This window comes from Odocoileus virginianus, chromosome 34 (genome assembly GCF_023699985.2).
Source record: "Odocoileus virginianus isolate 20LAN1187 ecotype Illinois chromosome 34, Ovbor_1.2, whole genome shotgun sequence".
NCBI lineage: Eukaryota > Metazoa > Chordata > Mammalia > Artiodactyla > Cervidae > Odocoileus > Odocoileus virginianus.
This window is the reverse complement of record NC_069707.1, coordinates 13819345-13841214: the sequence shown is the minus strand read 5'-3', so window position 1 is coordinate 13841214 and position 21870 is coordinate 13819345. Positions and strand designations below refer to the sequence as shown.

Below are 21870 nucleotides of genomic sequence, written 5' to 3'. Positions count from 1 at the left end.
AACATTAGATTCTGATTACATAATAAACATACAAATGAAAGAAAATATTCCCTATGTGGTCTAATGCTATTTAAGAGACTGATATGAATTTTTTTTTTTTCTGAGGACTGCGAGGAGATCCAACCAGTCCATTCTAAAGATCAGTCCTGGGTGTTCATTGGAAGGACTGATGCTGAAGCTGAAACTCCAATACTTTGGCCACCTCATGTGAAGAGCTGACTCATTGGAAAAGACCCTGATGCTAGGAGGGATTGGGGGCAGGAGGAGAAGGGGACGACAGAGGATGAGATGGCTGGATGGCATCACCAACTTGATGGACATGAGTTTGAGTAAAGTCCAGGAGTTGGTGATGGACAGGGAGGCCTGGCGTGCTGCAGTCCATGGGGTCCCAAAGAGTCGGACACGACTGAGCGACTGAACTGAACTGAACTAAACTGATACTTAGATTTCCTCTTATAAATTAACTTCTGTACAATGGTAACTTTATAACTTGGAATTTATTTTTTTTATAATTTATGCTAAAACTGAAACTCACTAATGGACTAAATAAGGACATTCATTCTGTTCTTGCATTTATAGCCTCAATTTACTGATTTAATCATTTTAATATTCCCAGAAAATTATCTTTTCAGTGAAAAATTATGATGAGCTTCAAAGCAAAAAGAACACACATATAAGAATATATTTACTGCATTTCCAAGTCCATCAAATATAATACTGATGAAACTACCCATCTAAATTCAGGCACACTTTATAGATATGATTATATAAAATCACACACTAATTCCAACAGCTAAATCTTCTATCGTCTGCTGTTTCTCATCTCTTACCTCATTCACCCTTTTTTTTTTGTAGCAAAAATTGTCAACATGTATTGTAGGTTAGAATATACCATAGTTTTGCCACCAAAATGCAATGATATTTTAAGCAGGAGAAAATGTCAGTGCTACACAGAGTAAGTTGCAATTCAATGAAAAAAAAAAAAAACTTGTTAAAGGATTTTGGAAGTGGAAACTGGAAGCTGAAATTTAATTAATGACAGTGTGATGAAACTGGGAGAAAGAGCAACCACAACAGAGGCAACACTGGACTCAACCTGAATGCAGTAGTGTTGAGTGAGGCAGGTGGCAGGAGAAGCTGATCTTACTAAGGGTCCTACTCCAACTCTTTATGTTGCAATTTTTATTTAAAGCAGCTTATCGTATAGAAATTTTCAATTTGCCACTGAAGTCACATTTTGGTAGAATTTCTTGTGAGGTAACATCTGTAAGGTCATGCATTATATAAAAACAATGGCCAGATGTGTGTTTTGGATCATCTACAAGACTGAGTTCTGGGAAAGTTATGAAGCCTCAGAACTCTATATAATGTGACATATACAATTTAAAACTATCAACTCCAGCTCTGGGTGTATATCCAAAGGAAATGAAAACAAAGTATCAAAGAGATATACATGCACTTTCTTGTTTATTGCAGCATTGTCACCACAGTCAATTGATAGAAACAATCTAAGTGCTCATTAATGGAAGAACTGGCAAAGAACATGCGGTTATATATATATATATACACAATGGCATGTTATTTAGCCATGAGAAAAAAGGACAGCCTGCCATATGTGACAACATGGGTGAAACTTAAAGATGTTATACTAAGCAAGATAAGGTAGAGAAAAACAAAGATTGTATAATATTACTTATATAGGGAATCTAAAAAGTCAAACTCTTAAAAACAGAGAACAAAATGATGGTTACCAGGGGATGGGGGTGGTGGTGGAGGGGACAGGATGGATATTTAAGTATACAAACTGGCAAGGGTTAGGGTATACAAGGCCTAGATTCCAAATGCACGGTGCAGTGAATATGGACAATAGTACTGTGTTACAATTATCAAAATTGCTAAGAGACTGGAACTTAAACATCTCACCTACTAAAAATAAATGATAATAATGTCACAGGATAGAGGTGCTAATTATTGTTACAATGACAAACATATTACAATATATAAATGCATTAAATTTTTAAAACTACCTATTTACATAGAAAAATGTTTAAATTATATGTAAACTTAAGATAATCTATATTTTTTTAAAAGACATTTCTCATAATATCACTTGAAAGATTAAGCATAGATTAAATGATATATGTGGATCTTACTCATGAAAGGCTTTTAATAAAAGTAAAATATCTCTTCCATACATTACCTGGTATTTATCCTGCAAACTTGAATCTGTCACCTGTGTCCTTGTCAAATCTCTTTCAAATTGTTCTATCCAAACTTTCATCTCCTTCAAAATTAGCCTGTCTTCTCTCTAGAAACCAGAAGACATTACAATTTTATTAGTAACTATGCATTTACTTAATTGCTGATTAATGCTTGACTGATCCTAGAATACACTGAATATTTAATAAGCTCCAAACGTCTCTGAAAAACTTTCTCCTTTCCTGCCCTCACCTCTTCTGGAGAATAAGAAGCAAAAATTAATTCTATAAAAAATCTTAAATTATCATACTGAATACTGAAATTATCTACCTCCATTGTTCTTCTCAAGAAACATTAATTTAATTAAGAAAATATGCTCCAGAGGAAATGTGCTAAGCACAAAAATACTCAGAAAAAGCAGTGGCTGGAATGGGAGTGGAAATAGGCCTGTGGTTGTGTCTTAACCCAAGGCCACTGGTAACCCAGAGGACTGATCAAGATAAGATTAATTTTGACTGAATTAAAGGAGCTTCAGTCAGAGTAACATTGGATTACTCATGTACATTATGTTTAAAAACATTATGCACTATTATAACATAAGTCCCATGAGGGCAGAAAGCACATTTATCTTGTTCAATATGGTATTCCCAAACCCTGGCAACATGAAACCTATAAGATATTTACCAGATCTTCCACTGAATGAATGCATACAAGCTACCACTCACATCTCAAAAATGAAAAAGAACTGGAGAGTTACAGACTTGCTTCCACAAATAGTAAGAGCTATTCTAGCACTAATGTAGTGAAAATATCCTAAACCGTCATCAAGACTTCTTATCAGGTGAGAATGCCAGAGTAACCACAGATATACTTCACATGATTTTTGGCATTTAGCTTTCCATTACAACATCTCAGCTGATGATCACAGCCCTATGACAGACTGAAGTGGCTGTCTCCTGCCAGGTCAAACAGCAGAAGAGAAAGAGCGCTGGCTATGGAGGCAGGCGGAACTGGTTTCAAACTCTGGTCCTGACGTGCATTAGCACTGTGGATTCAGATACAATTTTTTAAAATCCTCTCTTCTGTTGTACCATCATCTGGGTAGTCGTGGCACCACCCCCCTTTACATGGTTTTGAGGAGAATTAGAGATTCTCTGTCAACACATCCAGAGCAGAGGCTGCCACACGTACTATCGTGACCTGTGTCCTCTTTCACTTCCTGATGTTGCAAAGACAAGCCTCTTCTGCCTGGAATAATTTCCCCTGGGTGATGATTTCCTCAGAGCTCAGCTCAGGTGCACCCTTCTCTAGGAAGCTTTCTTCTGATCCACAGATCTGAGTTATGAGTTTCTCTTTTGCCAGTGGTTCTCAAACTTCAGCGAACACTAGAATCACCTGGAAAGCTTGTGAAAGAGATGACTGCGCCCACCATCCGGTTTTCTGGCTTAGTGTATCTTGAGAATGCATATTCATTACAAGTTTCCAGGTGAACCTGGTGCTGCTGGCCTAGGGACCACATATTGAGAACATTTTTCTATGATCTTGCAACAACCTGAGCTCAAATATTCACCCAAAATACATCATATTTCATTGTCTCTCCTCCCTCCTCCATTCAGCATTCCAAACCACATATGTATCTTTTTTCCTCCAGACTAACATAGCAGTCTGGCAGCTGGTGTCACTCAATGGATAAGTGTGGAATAAATGATTGATTGGTAACATAGTTAGAGGACAAAATGGAATAGGAGGACTCCACAGTCTCAGCACTTCCCATGATGGCTCTTCTGAATGAATAAGGGAATGGCATCAAGGCGCATGTTCTGTTATTGGTTGACTTTCATGCCCACAACAGTACTAATGATGTATCTCCTGACTTCAGAGGAACACAAAGCTCTTGTTCTACCTTCAAGGAACCTGAGCTCAATATGACCACTGGTGGAGCTCACCAAAGTGAGCATGGGGCTTTGACTCTCCAAAGACAGGCTCATCATAAGCTTTTCTTCACCAATTGAAATTATTTCACAAAATCATCTGAGAGAAAAAAATTATGTTCTTATTAACTTTATTAGAGTATGTTCAACAAATGACTTTTTCTTCTGGTGTGGAAGTGCAAATTGCAGCAAGGTTAAGAAGGATGCAGCTCTGTATATATTTAGCATTCTTCTTTTAAAGGAAAATGAAATATTTAGATTTAGATTTCAAAACTCATTTAGTTTAGTGGTTTTTCTTCAACTGGCAACTTCCACACACATTCAAAGACATGGAGGTCTATTTGCCTGGAGACCGTCTAAATGCCAAATAACCAAACTGTTAGCATTCTCACTACTTTTTCTTCTCTCTCACTTACTCACTCAAATGCATGCATTATATGTTTTGTAGTGTACTTATATATACTTAAACTCATGTTTCATGAAGCATGAAATAAAAATTTTTACTTCTAATTTTTTATTCCAGTGTTGGCATAAAGTCTATTGTGTTGATAAATCCTTAACTTCAGGCCTACGTAGAAAAACGGAAGTAACTTGGATATGGGAAAGAATTCTTAATCATGAATTCCACAAATATTTTTTGAGCATTTACCCTGTTCTATGAACTTTACTAAACCATGTTACTCAATATTGAGCAGAAGAGTTGTGATGAAACTCAGGGTTACAAGCTAATTGAACACTTACCTTTTTCAATTAACTATTTCCTATTAATATATTAAAGTGAAAAAATAAAGCTTTAACTTAATTTTTATCTTCCATGTCACACATAAATAAATAATAGTTATTTTAATTTTTCCTTTTGTTAGTGTTATTATTATTAAAAAGAAATTAATGCTATCTTATAATTAAAGATTAGTGGGAAAGTCCATGGGAGTAGCTTAGACTTTAACTAATATTTAAGAACACATATGTTATTTTTCTACTAGAAAGGAAAAGGAAATAACAGAATTAAGGTATTAAAATAAATGTGTATATAAAGACAAATACATGCAAAGGGATGGCTAACAAGCTATAGAATGCAGAATATTTGAAAGAAGCCACCAATTCAAGATGACTTAAATCTTACCTTAAGAATTTGGATAGAATTTGTAAAAGATGGGAAACTTGGAAGTATTTCCTAACAACATGAAAAGATAACATATACAAAAATAACATAAATCATGAACAAAAATTATATAGGAAACACAAAAAATGGAGAGGCATCTGTCTATAAACAGGCAACAATTTGAAGGATATAGTTATTTTAAGATATTTTCACAATTTTTGAAAGTATCAAACTGAATCAAATAAGGCAATGTAGAATTCTGGCATTTGATGGTTTTGCTTTAATTTTTAATAGTCATATGTAACTAGATATATTATACATATGTCTTAAAATAGTAAATATTTTGAAAGGAGAACAATGTAAAGAAAAGGTATATGGATTCATATTTTTCTCTATACTGTCATGATATACATCTTTGTATTCCTATACAACTAAGACTGAGCTGTGGTTCTGAAAACAGTCAGTAAAATTTGTTGAAATTGGGGAAGGAATGAGTGAATAAATAATTGAAAGTTTGATAAATGAGAGTGATAAACCAGGGGGTGTATTGCATTTGTTAATAATTTAGCACTAATTATCCAAGGAATACTTTTAAGGAGAAAGTTCTTTATCAGTTTTACTGACTGAAGTAAGAAAAACATGGCACTATTTCCAATCATAAAATCAGATTTAAAATAGTATCTATAAAATAACTAAATAAATTCATAAAGGGGATATAAGAATCAAAAAGAAGGAAAAATGAAAGCCTGATAGATATGTTGATGCCAGTATTTTTTAAAATGAATTTTAAAAACTATTTACTAAAACTTGAGTACAAAAGTAATGAGGACTTCAAGGGAATGACACCAACCCTAATGTGTATAGTCTATAAAATCTTCAAGTTTCATTAGACAGAATGAGAGGGCCATTAAGTTGCATCAAACAAAAATAAGTCATACATCATAAAAAATAAAAAATCTTTTTTCTATTTAAAATACTCATATTTAGATGTTCATATTCTACCCATCATTTAAAAAAGGGTAACACTTATAACACGCTTTCCTCAAAATTATTTTTTGAAACTCTCCTGAAGCATCCTTCTTTTAGGAAAGAGATGGAAGTTTTTAAAAGAAAAATCAGAACTTATCTTCTAGAGAATGTGATTAATTGCTTAACAATAAAGCTCTTTAGTCAAGTGTATTAACAAGTTTAAAGCAGGAGTGTATTTCAAATCTCTGAGGATTTTTACATTAAATCCTTGCTCATGAGCATTAACATAAGTATCTCCCTTTATTTCTCAGACATTACCAGCCACTGTGTTTACTGATCTGGAGAGATGACTAATGTCAGAGAAATTAAAACAGTACAAGCTTAGACATCAGGTCAGAAATAAATCCAATTGGCCAATATAAGAACTTTAGATATGACAATCAGATGGAAAACTGATTTTCTCTGTGCCCTATGAGGGAGTTCTAATAGACCTCTGTACAGAGTTTCTTATTCACAGAGCACCGTCCATGCCAAATCACATTCTCAAAACCCAGAAAACACCAAATGAATCCCACGCACATGACTCAGTCCACACTGGAGTTTGCAAAGAGAGTCTTTCGTGTTCAGTGGTGCTTCTTAGGAACATTAGTTTGCCTGTTGTAGAATAAGTTACTCTGGTGATCAATATTTGTTCCTTCCAAGCTTGGCAACGAACAAAGAAACGGTTTCTTGAAACCACAGTTTTTAAAATAACTAACATAGTTCTATCAAATACCAGATTAACTTCATCCAAGTGACCTAGGAAACACCAGTTACTGCTGTTTCATTTCATTCTTTTACAAAGATTTCTATTCCTGCAAAACCTTTTCCTACTTGAAAACTTTGGGTTATGTTCCTCTGATCTTTTCCTTCCTTAGATCTGTTTCTAAGAAACACAGTGCATTTTTTGTTTGTTTGTTTTTCTTGTTTCTCTTCATTATAATCTCAAACCTGTTTGAAAACCCTGGTTAAGACCTGAACAGTAAACTCTAGTTGAGACCTGAATGGTAAAGACAGATTGTTTTTAACATGTCTTGAACATCCGTTTATTACTTTCCCTGATGTCATTTTGCCTAATAATTAATTTTAAATTCAGTAGTAAATCCACCTCTCTCTCTAAAAAACGAATAAAAACCCCCAAACCTAATAGGGTACTTTTAAAAAATAGGAGAATATATTATCCATTGTTGTTAAAGACAGAATATAGGCATTCTGGTGTGCTGGCTAGAGTGTAAAATGAGACATCCTCCTGAGAGGATTTGACAAAGCTCCGCATGCGCTTTAGTCTAGGAATTCCTCTTTAGAAAGAGTTGTAGAACAATTCTTATTACACAATTGTTCATGGAAGTACTTTTATAACAGCAAAAAATCAGAAATTTTCAACAACTGATATTGGATAAATTACCCTCCATCTTTATGAAGTTCTAGAGAGAATGGCATGAGAAAGGTTTTGTATAGCAGAAAAAATAAAATTATATGTATACTATGATTCTATGTTCTAAACTTTTATTTATTTATTTATTCTTTGTGACTGTACTGGGTCGCTGTTGGCGTGCGGGCTTTTCTTTAGTTGTGGAGAGCAGGGACTGCTCTCTAGCTGCGATGTGTGATCTTCTCATTGTGGTGACTTTTGTTGCGGAGCGCAGGCTCTAGAGAACCCCAGCTTCAGTAGCTATGGTATGAGGGCTCAGAAGTTTTGATTTCCCAGACTCCACAGCTCAGACTCAATAGTTGTGGCACATGGGCTTACCACCACCATGTAAGTTGCTACTCACTGTAAACACATGGAAATCACATGTGGGATCTTCTCAGACCAGGGATTGAACCTGTGTCTCTTGCATTGGCTGGAAGATTCTTCATCACTGAGCTACTAGGAAAGCCCCACGATTCTATTTTTGTTAAAATATTTTATGTGTCTACATTTACAGGGAACTCACACCAAAGTATTAATTTTTTTAAGAATAGAGTCTCTACAGGTTAAGTACAAATAATTTTCTTTTCCTTTTTCCCCCCAATTTTTGTTTTTCTTTATTTATGGTAACAAACATGTGTCATTTGAGTAGTATGAAAAATATGTTATTTAAACTACTGACTGGCTGAAAAACCTCAGCACAGTGAATAATTAGAACTTTCATAAGTCTGCCTCGCTTCCGTATGTTTACAATGAGTAGCAACTTACACGACGGTCGTGGTTTAGTCACTAAGTCGTGTCTGACTGCGATCCCACGGACTGTATCCCACCAGGCTACTCTGCCCATGGAACTCTCCAGGTAAGAACACTGGAGTGGGTTGCCATTCCCTTCTCCAAGCAACTTACATAATAAATCTAAAAGTCAAAATTGGATTTTATCAGATTGAACAGAAGAAGGAAACTCAGGATGTAAATGCATAAATAATATGATGATATAAAATTAATTCAGTGGTCAAATTGCTAAAATAAAGTTTCTCAACACTCTTATCTTTCCTAGATTTCAATTCATATTATACAAATTATACATCTAGCAGTTATTATTAACAATGCTTTCTCTGATACAGCCAACATATCACAGAAAATTTTCCCTCTAATTTCCTCCCAAGTGTGGGTGATATTGGTCTTCATTCACTTGCTCTCATATTAACAGGCATTAGGTTTAATTTTTTGAACACAGCATAATTAAAACTCTGACTCACTGTCACTGAATGTGTTATCAATGTTCAAAGAAAAACAAATACTTACATCATTCTCTTGCCCATCAGAGCCTGTACTGTGGATGTCAGGATACTGCTTCAGAAACTGGGCTACATAGGTCATAATAGACTTCTCATCTGGTTTATCCACATCAACATCTGAAAAAACCAAACCCAAACATGAGAAATTAATAAGCATTTTAAAAGATTTTAATAATACAAACTTTGAAATCTAGCTAATATACCAAAAGACAGTGTCCTAAATGCAGAAGAAAAGCAGAATACTATTTAGAGATGGAGAGAGGGAAAACCAGTTTAGTCTGGATAATATACAGTGGAAATTTTATGACTCAGAAAGCTGACACATTTTAGCCAAGAGCTGTTAGGAAAGTAGTATGTGTTTCATTTAAATAATTTCAACACTCATCAGAAATATGAGATATATATGTAATTATTCATACATTTTGTCTAGTTACTAAAATACCAATAATATGTACATTACAGAATCAGAGTAAACAGGTAGTAAAACAAGTTACAGGCACAGCGTGGAATGATAAATGACTATATAGTTTGTATACTATATATGGTCACCTATTAATTTATTTCAGAAAGGAAGGAGATGCCTTATGTCCAAGTCCTTACACAGCTTCTCCATTGTGAAGCCTTCTGTCTAAGCCACTGTATGTTGAACAATTAAGTACTCTTGAAGTACTTAATTTGAGAGCTGAAAAGATCTCAATCACTGTCATTTTTAAGTATATAGATGTTTATCTAAAAAATCAGTAAAAATTAAGCAAGGGTATTTATACAAATTTAATAATTACAAAATCAGGGTAAGACTGGATACATTAAAAAAGTGTTGAATGTTTAAACAAGTCTTAAATATCTTCAAAGAGGTTGTATTTGGAGATTACAAATACACTTATAGAGCATCAACAACAACAAAAATACTGAACAGAGACCATGAAAATAAAAATATAAAACTGCCCTAATATTTTGTATTGTTTCTTCTGATTTGAAATATAATTTATAGGGATTATCAGTATAGGATTTAAGAAGTGGTACAACTCAAAAGACTTAAAAAGAAACAAAGATAATGTATTCTGGAATTCATGAGATGATTCAAAGGGGATTTTAGAAATAATAAGATCACTGATGTGGAGAATGCATGTGAAGAGTAAAACGTCCATAAACTGTAAAAGTGGAAAGAAAACAACATTTAATACATGATTTACTACAGTACCTGCTTTTAGTATACACGGGACTAAATCATAAAACAATTGTTATTGATTGATATTGATATTTGGTCTATTTAATCTGTATTCCTACAAGTTTATACATTCAAATTGGCTAAAAATTTGGGAGGGGGGTAGTTCTTATTAGGAAAATAATTACTCTATATCTGGGTTAGGCTTGCATTTGGGCAAACTCAATTTCTGATCATCAAAGAAAACAGTATGATCCTCTGGTCTAGTGAAAATGAAAGAACCATTTATAACCTTCTCCTAGTCTCCTTTTGGAAAAAGTTCAGCTCTGATGTCTTCTCTGAAGCTGAGGGCTAGGATGTTTGTGGTCTTTCCCCTTGAACTGAGGTGTGTCCTGGATACTAGTGGCTTATGCATGTGTGTCGGGGTGGGGGGTACAGAAAGAAGGTGGAAAGCCCTTGGCCACCCTGGTGAAATTGGGGAGGAGACCAGGCAAGGAGGGGAAACAGGGCCACTAAAATGGCAAGGGAGCTCCATGCTGGCCATCATCACGTGGAAGCCAATCAGGCAGACAGTGTTTTGAGAGCTAGGAATATTCATTCTGAAATCTCATTAAACAGCCATCCTGGTGGCTCAGTGGTAAAGAATCCACCTGCCAACACAGGAGATCTCAGTTCGATCCCTGGGTCAGGAAGATCCCCTGGAGAAGGGAATGGCAACCCACTCCAGTATTAATGCCTGGGAAATCCCATGGACAGAGGAGCCTGGTGGGCTATAGTCCATGGGGTCGCAAAGAGTTGAACACAATAACATAGCGGCACATATTTCTCCAAAAGAAAATTTGTGCAGGAAGATACTTAAGTTTTCTGAGCTCTCGGATGCATCTGTAATTTCTGGGTTTAAGATATAGCCCTCCTGAGTTGAGGGACACAAGCGCCAGAATCAGTCTACATGCCTTCAGGGTCCAGGAGCCGTGGGATCCCCAGTTCTGTTTCAGCAATGGAGAAAGCCTCCTCCAGGTTTTCTCGGTTAGGCCTTCCTTTCACCTTCTCCAAGTCCACCAGTTCCGGCCGAATAGCGTGGATGACAGAATGAAAGGCCACACCACTTCTCCAACTCCGGCCGAAGTCTTTTACTTCTATTCCACTCTGCCTTTAAAAAAAAAAATAATGATAATGTCACTTTCTAAACAGGTAATGCACGCTTCCTCAAAGACACAATCCAACCTCCTCCACAAGGGGTGATGTGTGGTTAGCTATAGCAGTTAATTGGTCTTGAGGAAAAATAAGCAAAACAAAATTTTTAGCAGGAAATTCTGGTTCCATATTTAAGAGTTTTCTGATTTCTGATATAGCTCTATATCAGTTAACTGATTTTGAGAAAAAATAATCCAAATTTTTAGCAGGTAACAAGATGTGTGTGTGTGTTCAGTCACTAACATGTCCAACTCTTTGCAACCCCATGGACTGCCGCACCGGAAACAAGAAAAGACATAGAAATTCTGGTTCCATACTTAAGAGTTTTCTGGATGAGAGCTTTCAGGCATTTGAAAGACTCACTTTCTAACACCATACACAAAAATAAACTCAAAATGGGTTAAAGATCTAAATGTAAGACCAGAAACTATAAAACTCCTAGAGGAGAACATAGGCCAAACACTCTCCGACATAAATCACAGCAAGATCCTCCATGACCCACCTCCCAAAATATTGGAAATAAAAGCAAAAATAAACAAATGGGGCCTAATGAAACTTAAAAGCTTTTGCACAACAAAGGAAACTATAAGCAAGGTGAAAAGACAGCCTTCAGAATGGGAGAAAATAATAGCAAATGAAGAAACAGACAAAGGATTAATCTCAAAAATATACAAGCAACTCCTGCAGCTCAACTCCAGAAAAATAAATGACCCAATCAAAAATGGGCCAAAGATCTAAACAGACATTTCTCCAAAGAGGAAAAACAAAGAAAAACAAAGAAGATGGCTAACAAACACATGAAAAGATGCTCAACATCACTCATTATCAGAGAAATGCAAATCAAAACCTCATTGAGGTACCATTACACACCAGTCAGAATGGCTGCTATCCAAAAGTCTACAAGCAATAAATGCTGGAGAGGGTGTGGAGAAAAGGGAACCCTCTTACACTGTTGGTGGGAATGCAAATTAGTACAGCCACTATGGAAAACAGTGTGGAGATTCCTTAAAAAGCTGGAAATAGAACTGCCATATGACCCAGTAATTCCACTCCTTGGCATATACACTGAGGAAACCAGATCTGAAAGAGACACGTGCACCGCAATGTTCATCACAGCACTGTTTATAATAGCCAGGACATGGAAGCAACCTAGATGCCCATCAGCAGACGAATGGATAAGGAAGCTGTGGTACATATACACCATGGAATATTACTCAGCCATCAAAAAGAATTCATTTGAATCAGTTCTAATGAGATGGATGAAACTGGAGCCCATTATTCAGAGTGAAGTAAGCCAGAAAGATAAAGACCAATACAGCATATGAATGCATATATGTGTAATTTTAAAAGATGGTAATGATAACCCTATATGCAAAACAGAAAAAGAGACACAGATGTAGAGAACAGACTTTTAGACTCTGTGGGAGAAGGCGAGGGTGGGATGTTCAGAGAGAACAGCATTGAAACAAGTATACTGTCAAGGGTGAAACAGATCACAAGCCCAGGTTGGATGCATGAGACAAGTGCTCAGGGCTGGTGCACTGGGAAGACCCAGAGGGATGGGATCGGGAGGGAGGTGAGAGGGGGGATCAGGATGGGGACCACATGTAAATCCATGGCTGATTCATGTTGATGTATGGCAAAAACCACTACAATATTGTAAAGTAATTAGCCTCCAACTAATAAAAATAAATGGAAAAAAAAAGACTCAAAGTAAAGCACATTTTTCAACTGAGAGAAAAAAATACCTAACAAAGTAAAAAAAGGAATATTTTAAAAACACTGCAATTGATAATATTTCACCTCTGTGTATTTTTTTAAGAAGCCTCTACCACATTTCTAATGACAATGACAAGCAGCCTGTGTTTATACGCACAGATCATATCAGACAAATATAATGTAGCTGAACCACATCAAATGTGGTAGAAGGAACAAAATGCAGATGGATGTGTCATCTCTCTAAATTAGTCACAAAAAAGCCTATATCCCACACAAGTACTGGCAAGATTAATTTACCCTACCAATCAAACTGTTTGATCAAATTGCTTTTTAAATTCTTTTTAGAATTGCCTTGAGGGCAAAGCACTGGTGACAAATCTTTGCTCTTTCATAGTGAATTTAATTCAAAATCAGTTATTACAATTAAGAAGAGATTCAAGTTGGTGGTAATCTTTTGTTGTTGAAAACAGAAGGGAGGCAAGCTCACAATGAATAACTTTTTTTCTATATGTAACTTATCAACTATAAAGGCAGTTTCAAAAGTGTTTCAAATATGTCTTTGAACAACATTTTTTATTAAGTCTAGAGCTTTTAAAAGTGATCAGTGAATTAGGTAACATTCAGTAGATAAATACTCTGGTAATTTCTTTTTAGAAAATTAGTCTCATTATAGCTGCTTCTAAATAAAGCAGAAATAATACCACTCATTTTTTTTTTTAATTTACTACTCTCAAATATTTTTTTATTATTTTTTCTCTATATTCTCAAAATTTCCACAAACTATAAAACACCACATATCTTACTGAAACATTGATTAATATAAAAAGTTGGTAAATGCCCTTAAATTTTTTCCTCTGCAAACTTTAAAGTCCACTTAAAATCTTATTTTACCAGTGCACACTCAGCTTGCATAATTAAATGCCATGTGGATCAACAGACACAGACTATCATACTGACATCACTACAAAGTTTTATAGTGATAGCATCGTGATATATGTCACAGCATATATGTGATCAACATCCTCTCCTACCCAGCATGTTTCTTTTCCCTGCTCCATTAAACTTAAAATAGATCAGTGATGCCCACTGTGGATGGAATGTAAAGAGCATGCCAGCAATGTAGGAAGGGCTTTCCATTTCATCCCTCCTAGAGTCCCAAGAGCCACAAAGCTTTGCTTTCAGAAATATTTTTGATTGCAACTTGAATCATCAAAATATACCCCCAATTAGAAAACAACCAACACACTTGAAAAGTTAAACAAAACTATATAAATTAGTAACACTAATTATATCTTCTCTATGTTTATTTTTTTCGCTCCTTATTTTTGCTCTTCAAACACTTTAAAAATAGAACTGCCTATGTTTAGTGCCTCAGTGTTTCATAATGATAAGTACTTGTTTACAACTATTTTCCAGAAGTAGAGCATTAAATTCAGATTAGATTTAGGCATGCAAAGCAAAATAGAAAGTGAGTCAACTTTACATTTCATTAGGGAAATCTTGCAAAAACACAACTTCTATGTGAATAGATCTTATTACTGACCACATCTGACTGCAAAATGTTGGTATGATCAATTGAAAACTCTACTGAAACTGCTATGAGAAAGTACTTTGTGAGTGTAGGAATTTTATATCCAGTATTAATGGATATGGCCTTCCTGCTAGCTCAGCAGAAAAGAATCTTCCTGCAATGCAGAAGATGCAGGTTTAATCCCTGGAGAAGGAAATAGCTACTCACGCCAGTATTCTTGACTGTGAAATCCCATGGACAGAGGAGGCTGGTGGGCTACAGTCCATGGGGTCACCAAAGAGTTGGACATAACTTAGTGACTAAACAATAACAACATTATCACATATATGCACACACATGTAAATTTATTATGCTCTGAGGCAAACAAAACTAGAAGCAAATTCCCAGTTTATAAGCTGGAGTTGACAAAATAATCTACATTCCAGACAAAAGATGAGATCAAAGGAAACACTGAAAAATAAAATTGCTGGCAAGTTTCAAGACATAAAAACAAATTATAATTATTTCAGAATGTGGATCTTAGTTCATAATATTATTGAATAGCACGTAGTAGTCTCACGAAGAGATAATCACGTTTAAACCATTAATTTATTTGTGGAAAGATTATTTAATAGCAGCAGAAAATCCAAACAATGACCTAAACAGAATTAGTCCTCATGCTAATCAGAGTGCAGGGATTAAACAACTTAATCGGGTCCCATCACACAAGTGAAGAAGGAGTTAGTTTTATTAGAGGATTTTTCGAGAGTATCAGGGGTGCTTTCTGTCTACATTTTAACTCAAGACAAGAGTGAAAGGAGACCTGCAGCAAAGCCATTCACTCATATGTCTCCACAAATTCTGCAGCCACTGCAATGAGTACTCAGTCATAAACGAACTTCAATTTTTCAAGGGTTTCTTTGAACAAACTCCTGCTAGGAACTTACTGGGTGACTGTGTACTGGACCCACTTCAGTAGCGCCTTCTTAGCGTTTCCTTGGATCTTGGTGGCCACCTTCCGTTTGCTCGGGGGGCTGGCGGTCTCAGAGCTGACCATGCTGTCCACGGAGGACGTGCTGCTGGACAGAGCCTGCAGCTGAGGCAGGTTGCTGGTCAACTCCTCGATCTGCGTGTGCATCAAATCAGCAAAAACATCAGCATTATCCCGGTTCTCTCATCAGATGTTTTCTTTTTCCAGCTTGATTGATCTTAACACCCTTAACACCCACTGACCATGCAGGCTCTTAAAGGACATGACTGGTGTCTTACTCCTCTGTTTACTTTCTACCACATCTAAAATGGGACCTTGGACCCAGTAATGAACACTTGTCAAATACATGCATGAATGAATAAAAACAAAACCTAATGGTTTTCCAAACTCATAGGATGTACTCATCAAGACTGAACCCTGTTGTCTTAGACTGACATATATGCACTGTTAAGTGCCAAATAGCTAGCTGCTGGGAAGCTGCTGTATCGTGCAGGGAGACCAGTTCCATGCTCTGTGATGACCTGAGAGAGCGGGATATGGTGAGAGGGACGCCCAAAAGGGAGGGGACATATGTCTACCCATGGCTGATTCGCTTCAATGTGCAGCAAAACTAGCACAACATCGAAAAGCAACAATGAAAGTGAAAGTGAAGTCGCTCGGTCGTGTCCGACTCTCTGCGACTCCATGGACTGTAGCCTACACCAGGATCCTCAGTCCATGGGATTTTACAGGCAAGAATACTGGAGTCGGGTGCCATTTCCTTCTCCAGGGGATCTTCCCGACCCAGGGATCAAACCTGGGTCTCCCGCATTGTAGGCAGACACTTAACCGTCTGAGAACCCTCATGTAAACTATGAACTTTGAAATGATAGTGATGTGTCCACAGAGGTTCATTAATTGTAACCAAAGTATTATACCACTCTGAAGCGGGGTGCTTGTTAAGGGGGAGGCTTTCGATGCATGTTGTGGGTGCAGGGGGTACAAGGGAAATCTCTGTCCTCTTTGCTCAATTTTTTGTGAACCTGCTGCTGCTGCTAAGTCACTTCAGTCGTGTCCGACTCTGTGACACCACAGACGGCAGCCCACCAGGCTCCCCCGTCCCTGGGATTCTACAGGCAAGAACACTGGAGTGGGTTGCCATTGCCCTCTCCAATGCATGAAAGTGAAAAGTGAAAGTGAAGTCGCTCAGTCGTGTCCGACTCTTAGCGACCTCAGGACTGCGGCCTACCAGGCTCCTCTGTCCATGGGATTTTCCAGGCAAGAGGACTGGAGTGGGGTGCCATTGCCTTCTCTGTTTGTGAACCTAAAACTACTCTAAAAAATAAAGTATTTTTCTTTAAAAACTAACCTATTGGCTAAAAGAATTATCCTGGCTAGATTAGCAAGTTAATTTCTCCCCTTAATATTTAAAAGGAGTATAGAACCTCTTCCTTCCAGAGGACCAAGTAAAATTTCCTGACGTCTTTCTACACCAACATTTCATCTCCATCATGTCCTGACCACTTTTCAGATTGCGTATCTAGGCCAGAGTTCTTTGGGGACTTCCATATACAACATTTTAACAGAGGAGAAAGGACCTTTTCCTGCTCACAAAAAAATAATATACATGTGAAGGTCACATTTCTGCTAACTTGAGGATTAACTACAGAAATATGGAAGATGAAGGTATCTTCATTATGGAAATGTCCACCAGTATCTCCATCCATGACATTATGAAAAGGGAGCGGAAGTACAATACCTGGAAATACAGGATAATGGTCCACATCAATCCCAGAACAATGGAGGGTCGACCATCAGCTATATCAGTGGAGTTAATGTTGACTAGTTTAATCTGTTCAAAAAGAAAAACTGTACTAGTAATGTACTAGAAGATTACAGACCATTTCATTATGCAATAAGCAGCACTTTATTAGACATCAATAACATCTGGGCATGCCTGTGCAGTGGTACACAAGAGTAAGTAAGATGAGCCATAAAAAACAAACAAGTGCTTGGTTTCAGTGGAAATTCCAGGGGCATTCATTAGGTGCACACAATCAACACAACTACAGAATGAATTTCAAAAACTAGTTTGAAGTTTAAAAAAAATATGACATCATGCAAGGAATTACTAACAAAATGCCAAACAGGAAAAAAAAAAAACGGTTATTCTTTACATTCAGAGGTTGACTATAATGTAAAAGAAACTGTGAGGGGTATTTTAAGAAGATGCACTTACTTTGAAGTTTGTTACCAAATAGCATGAAACTTATGTTCTCTTTTACCTATAAAAGTCAGGAGTTAAAAATTCTAAAATTTGTACTAACCGGTGATCCTCTGTACATGGACTGACATGAAAAACAAAGGAAGAAGATGATACATATACATAAATAGTTTTTCACAATCCAAGTTATTTGTTCAAAGGGGGTAAAAAATGTAGGTGGTGAATGTAGAGCATAATTTGCAGAATACATTTTAAAGACAAAGGAAAGCCAAGAAAGAGTAAAGCGGAAAGTGATTGCGGGGTTCAATTCCCTACTTTGGGGCACTGACAACCGAAAAGCATTCAGGATTCATCTGCCTACAGCTGTCCTCACTTACTCATTTCAATGATTCCCATCTACGAGAAGTATGACTTCCTAAGTCTCGGGAAAATGGACTAGTATGGTAGGCCCAGCTTAGTCAGTCTCTACAGAAAACAATTAACAACTGCTCCTCATCCTCTTCACAACCACTGAACACATTAGAAAAAAGTAAAGTACTCCTTAGATTCCAGTTCAATAATTCTCAGCAGGATTTAATAAGGTGTGTTATTAACAATAAAGTTCAGGAGTTTGTAAATGGCTTACATTTTTAAATTATCAGAAGCAAAAATATCCCACAAATACTTTACTCTTGAGTAATTAAACTTACTAGTTAGATATCAAAAGAATAAGGTAAAAGCTAGCACAAAAGTCATTATAAATAATTTGAGACATACCCGTGGGATTTTGTTTCACTAGTGAAGTTCATTCATCAAGTTCAGAAACAATACAAAAAAAAAGGGAGAATTCCCATAGATTACAAGCTTAGGTGTTTATTTCTTTAAAACCTAGAACATGAGATATGTAATACTTTTTTGTTGTATTAATAATAATAAAAGATTAAAGTATAAATCATATTTTCTTTAATCTTTTATGGCGGAACCTATTGCAATCTCTTATATTCATTTTAACTGTTCTGTTTTACATCCTTCCCAGAATTTTCTCCACATCCATTTTAGTATCTACGGGCCACACATTTATAATATATGCCAATAACCACAAGATTAATGCATTTAGTAGAAGACAAATTTTTTCCCTTTCCTTACATGTCATTCTTTTTAAAATGCAATTGAATATATAAGTTGTATTTCTTACCTCAACCCAGTTCCAATTATACTATGAAGTTTTCATATTCAGCTTACCATAGAATCTAAAGATCTTTTGCTCAACTTGTGAAGAAAAAAATGTTTTTCAAAATTATTTTCTCTCTTAAAAACTGTTCCATAATGGGTTTGAGAAGCACAGGTTTTATGTTGTTTTACTTCCTCTACTTTGTAAAATCCTATGAAATGTACAATAAACTTAATAATCTAAGATTGTAGGATGGGCAACAGAGAGACCCAAAAGAGACTGAAGAATTCCAGAGACCAGAAAGGATGAATCACACAAATGACCCTTCAATGGAGAAAAACTCATGGAAAGTAGTGATGAATCTATTCATCAGTCACACAAGTCTTATTAAATACTAACATTTCCCTTTTTATGTAAACTAGTGGAAAATAAACAGAATGGTAGGGTTTTCTTCAGTAAAACTTGAAGAGTGTATTTGTTATTCTGTAAATCAAGCTAGAACCCAAGTACTAAACAAATCTATCATGTAAGGAAAAAATCTAAATGAGGGACAAAACAAATATAAACATTAAAGAAAAATTCTTGAAAATATGTTTGAGATATAAGTTCTTAAATTTTAAAGAACAAAAATAAACAGTAAGAGGGACGGAACCAAAGAGTTTTCACAAACTCCTTCTATCCCACAGTCAATTATTTTGTGAGCAAATATTATATATAATATTACAATATATAATATAATAATATAATATATATAATATATATAATATAATATTATATATATAATTTCATACCGAAAGTGAAAGTCGCTCAGTCATGTTGGACTCTGAGACCCCATGGACTGTAGTCCATGGAATTCTCCAGGCCAGAATATTGGAGTGGGTAGCACTTCTTTTCTCCAAGGGGTCTTACCAACCCAGGGATCGAGCCCAGCTCTCCCGCATTGTAGGCAGATTCTTTAACCAGCTGAGCCACAATGGAAGCCCAAGAATACTGGAGTGGGTAGCCTATTCCTTCTCCAGTGGATCTTCCCTGACTCAGGAATCGAACCAGGCTCTACTTCATTTTTCTCCAAGCCATTAATTAGTAAAAACAATTTTGTTCCACATTCTACTCAACGAATATACATCAGAACGAGAAGAGCAGACACGTTCGCCCTGTCAATGAATACACACCAGAACAAAGAAGGACACTGTTGTTATATCAGTAAAATAGAAGTCAGAATGATTTGGAAAACTCTAACTATTCTGTTAAATAAGGCTTTGTTCAGCTTTCCATGAAAAACTCATTGAGCAAGAGAAGGAAAAAGAAACACTCCATTAGGATGATGTTAGACTGACCTGGAGACAATGTTCAATCTTCTATAAGAAATTTAAGATTGTTTTTTTACACATCGAAGTGCTTAGAATCTCTGTTTGGTGTGAAGTTAGCATACCTGACTGAGCTTCATCCTGACTCACTGCACTATCAACTCATTAAAATGTAAATTATTTAAGAGCTAGAACATAGTTTTCTTTAATTTTGTTTTTTTCCAGAGTTTCTATTTTACAAAAAGCATTCAATTATGCACTTGTGGAGTAAATGAATTAATTTAGTGCATAAAGACAGAGAAGTAAATAATTGAATTATTCTTTTTTTCAGAAGTATCTGGATATCATTCATAAAGCTGGTTTTAGTACTGCCAAACACAGACTTCTTGAATTTCCACAGGTTAGAAAAGGCTAAATCTAAAAGGAGTGGTGCAACCCTTTTGAAGGGAAATATGTCAATGCCTAACAAAACAAAATATACACTTATGTTTTGATCCAGCAATCGTACTTCTAAATATTTACCCAGAAGATGCACTTCCAATAATATGAAAGTACTTATACACAGTTATTAATGGCATCATTGTTTCCTGTTTGAAAAATTCTAGAAACAAGTTAACTGCTCATTCATAAAAGAGTGGTTGAATAAACTCTGGCACATCCAGACAATGGAATAGTATGTAGCTGTGAAAATGAATGAGGAAGATCTCTGTGAATTGATTTGAGTGATTTCCAGGGCATAATGTAAAATGAAAATGGTAAAGTACAATTGGTATATAACTAGAATGCTACCCTCATGTAAGGAAGAAGGTGGTATATGAAAATATACCTGCTCTTTCTTGCAAAAGAAATATAGGAAAGATAAACAGAACTGGTGAACCAGAGGTGAGAAAAGAAGTGAAAGGAAGGGGAATGGCTATGCAGAAGTAGGGATGAGGAGGAAATGCCACTTCGAATAACTTTTACCCAGAACCATAGTAATGTCTCATTCTCTAAAACAAAAAAGTCAACTAGGGTGTGTGTGTGGTGGTTACCCAAAGTGGAATATAACTCTATTAGTGAAGTAAAACTCGCTCAGTCATGTCTGACGCTTTGTGACCCCGTGGACTATACAGTCCATGGAATTCTCCAGGCCAGAATACTGGAGAGGATTGCCGTTCCCTTCTCCAGGGGATCTTCCCAATCCAGGAATCGAACCCAGGTCTCCCACACTGCAGGCGAATTCTTTACCAGCTGAGCCACCAGGGAAGCATAACTCTATTACAAATTAATAACATCAGTTCAGTTCAGTCGCTCAGGCGTGTCCGACTCTCTGCGACCCCATGAACCACAGCATGCCAGGCCTACCTGTCCATCATCAACTCCCGAAGTTTACCCAAACTCACCACTGAGTTGGTGATGCCATCCAACCATCTCATCTCTGTCATCCCCTTCTCCTCCTGCCTTCAATCTTTCCCAGCATCAGGGTCTTTTCCAAAGAGTCAGTTCTTCACATCAGGTGACCAAAGTATTGGAATTTCAGCTTCAGCATCTGTCCTTCCAATGAACACCAAGGACCGATCTCTTTTAGGATGGACTGGTTGGATCTCCTTGCAGTCTAAGGGACTCTCAAGAGTCTTCTCCAACACCACAGTTCAAAAGCATCAATTCTTCAGTGCTCAGTTTTCTTTACAGTCCAACTCTCA

The 21870-nt window shown here is 36.4% G+C and overlaps 1 protein-coding gene across 1 annotated transcript in view; it reads right to left on the bottom strand.

The window, feature by feature from the left end:
- Positions 1-21870, bottom strand: part of SYNE1 (spectrin repeat containing nuclear envelope protein 1) — a 483739-nt gene that overhangs the window by 349202 nt on the left and 112667 nt on the right. Inside the window, 7 exon segments of the mRNA XM_070461436.1 lie at positions 2201-2308; positions 5254-5304; positions 8957-9066; positions 11068-11264; positions 15485-15663; positions 17267-17359; positions 17835-17855. Of these exon segments, the coding sequence (XP_070317537.1) occupies positions 2201-2308; positions 5254-5304; positions 8957-9066; positions 11068-11264; positions 15485-15663; positions 17267-17359; positions 17835-17855 (759 nt within the window).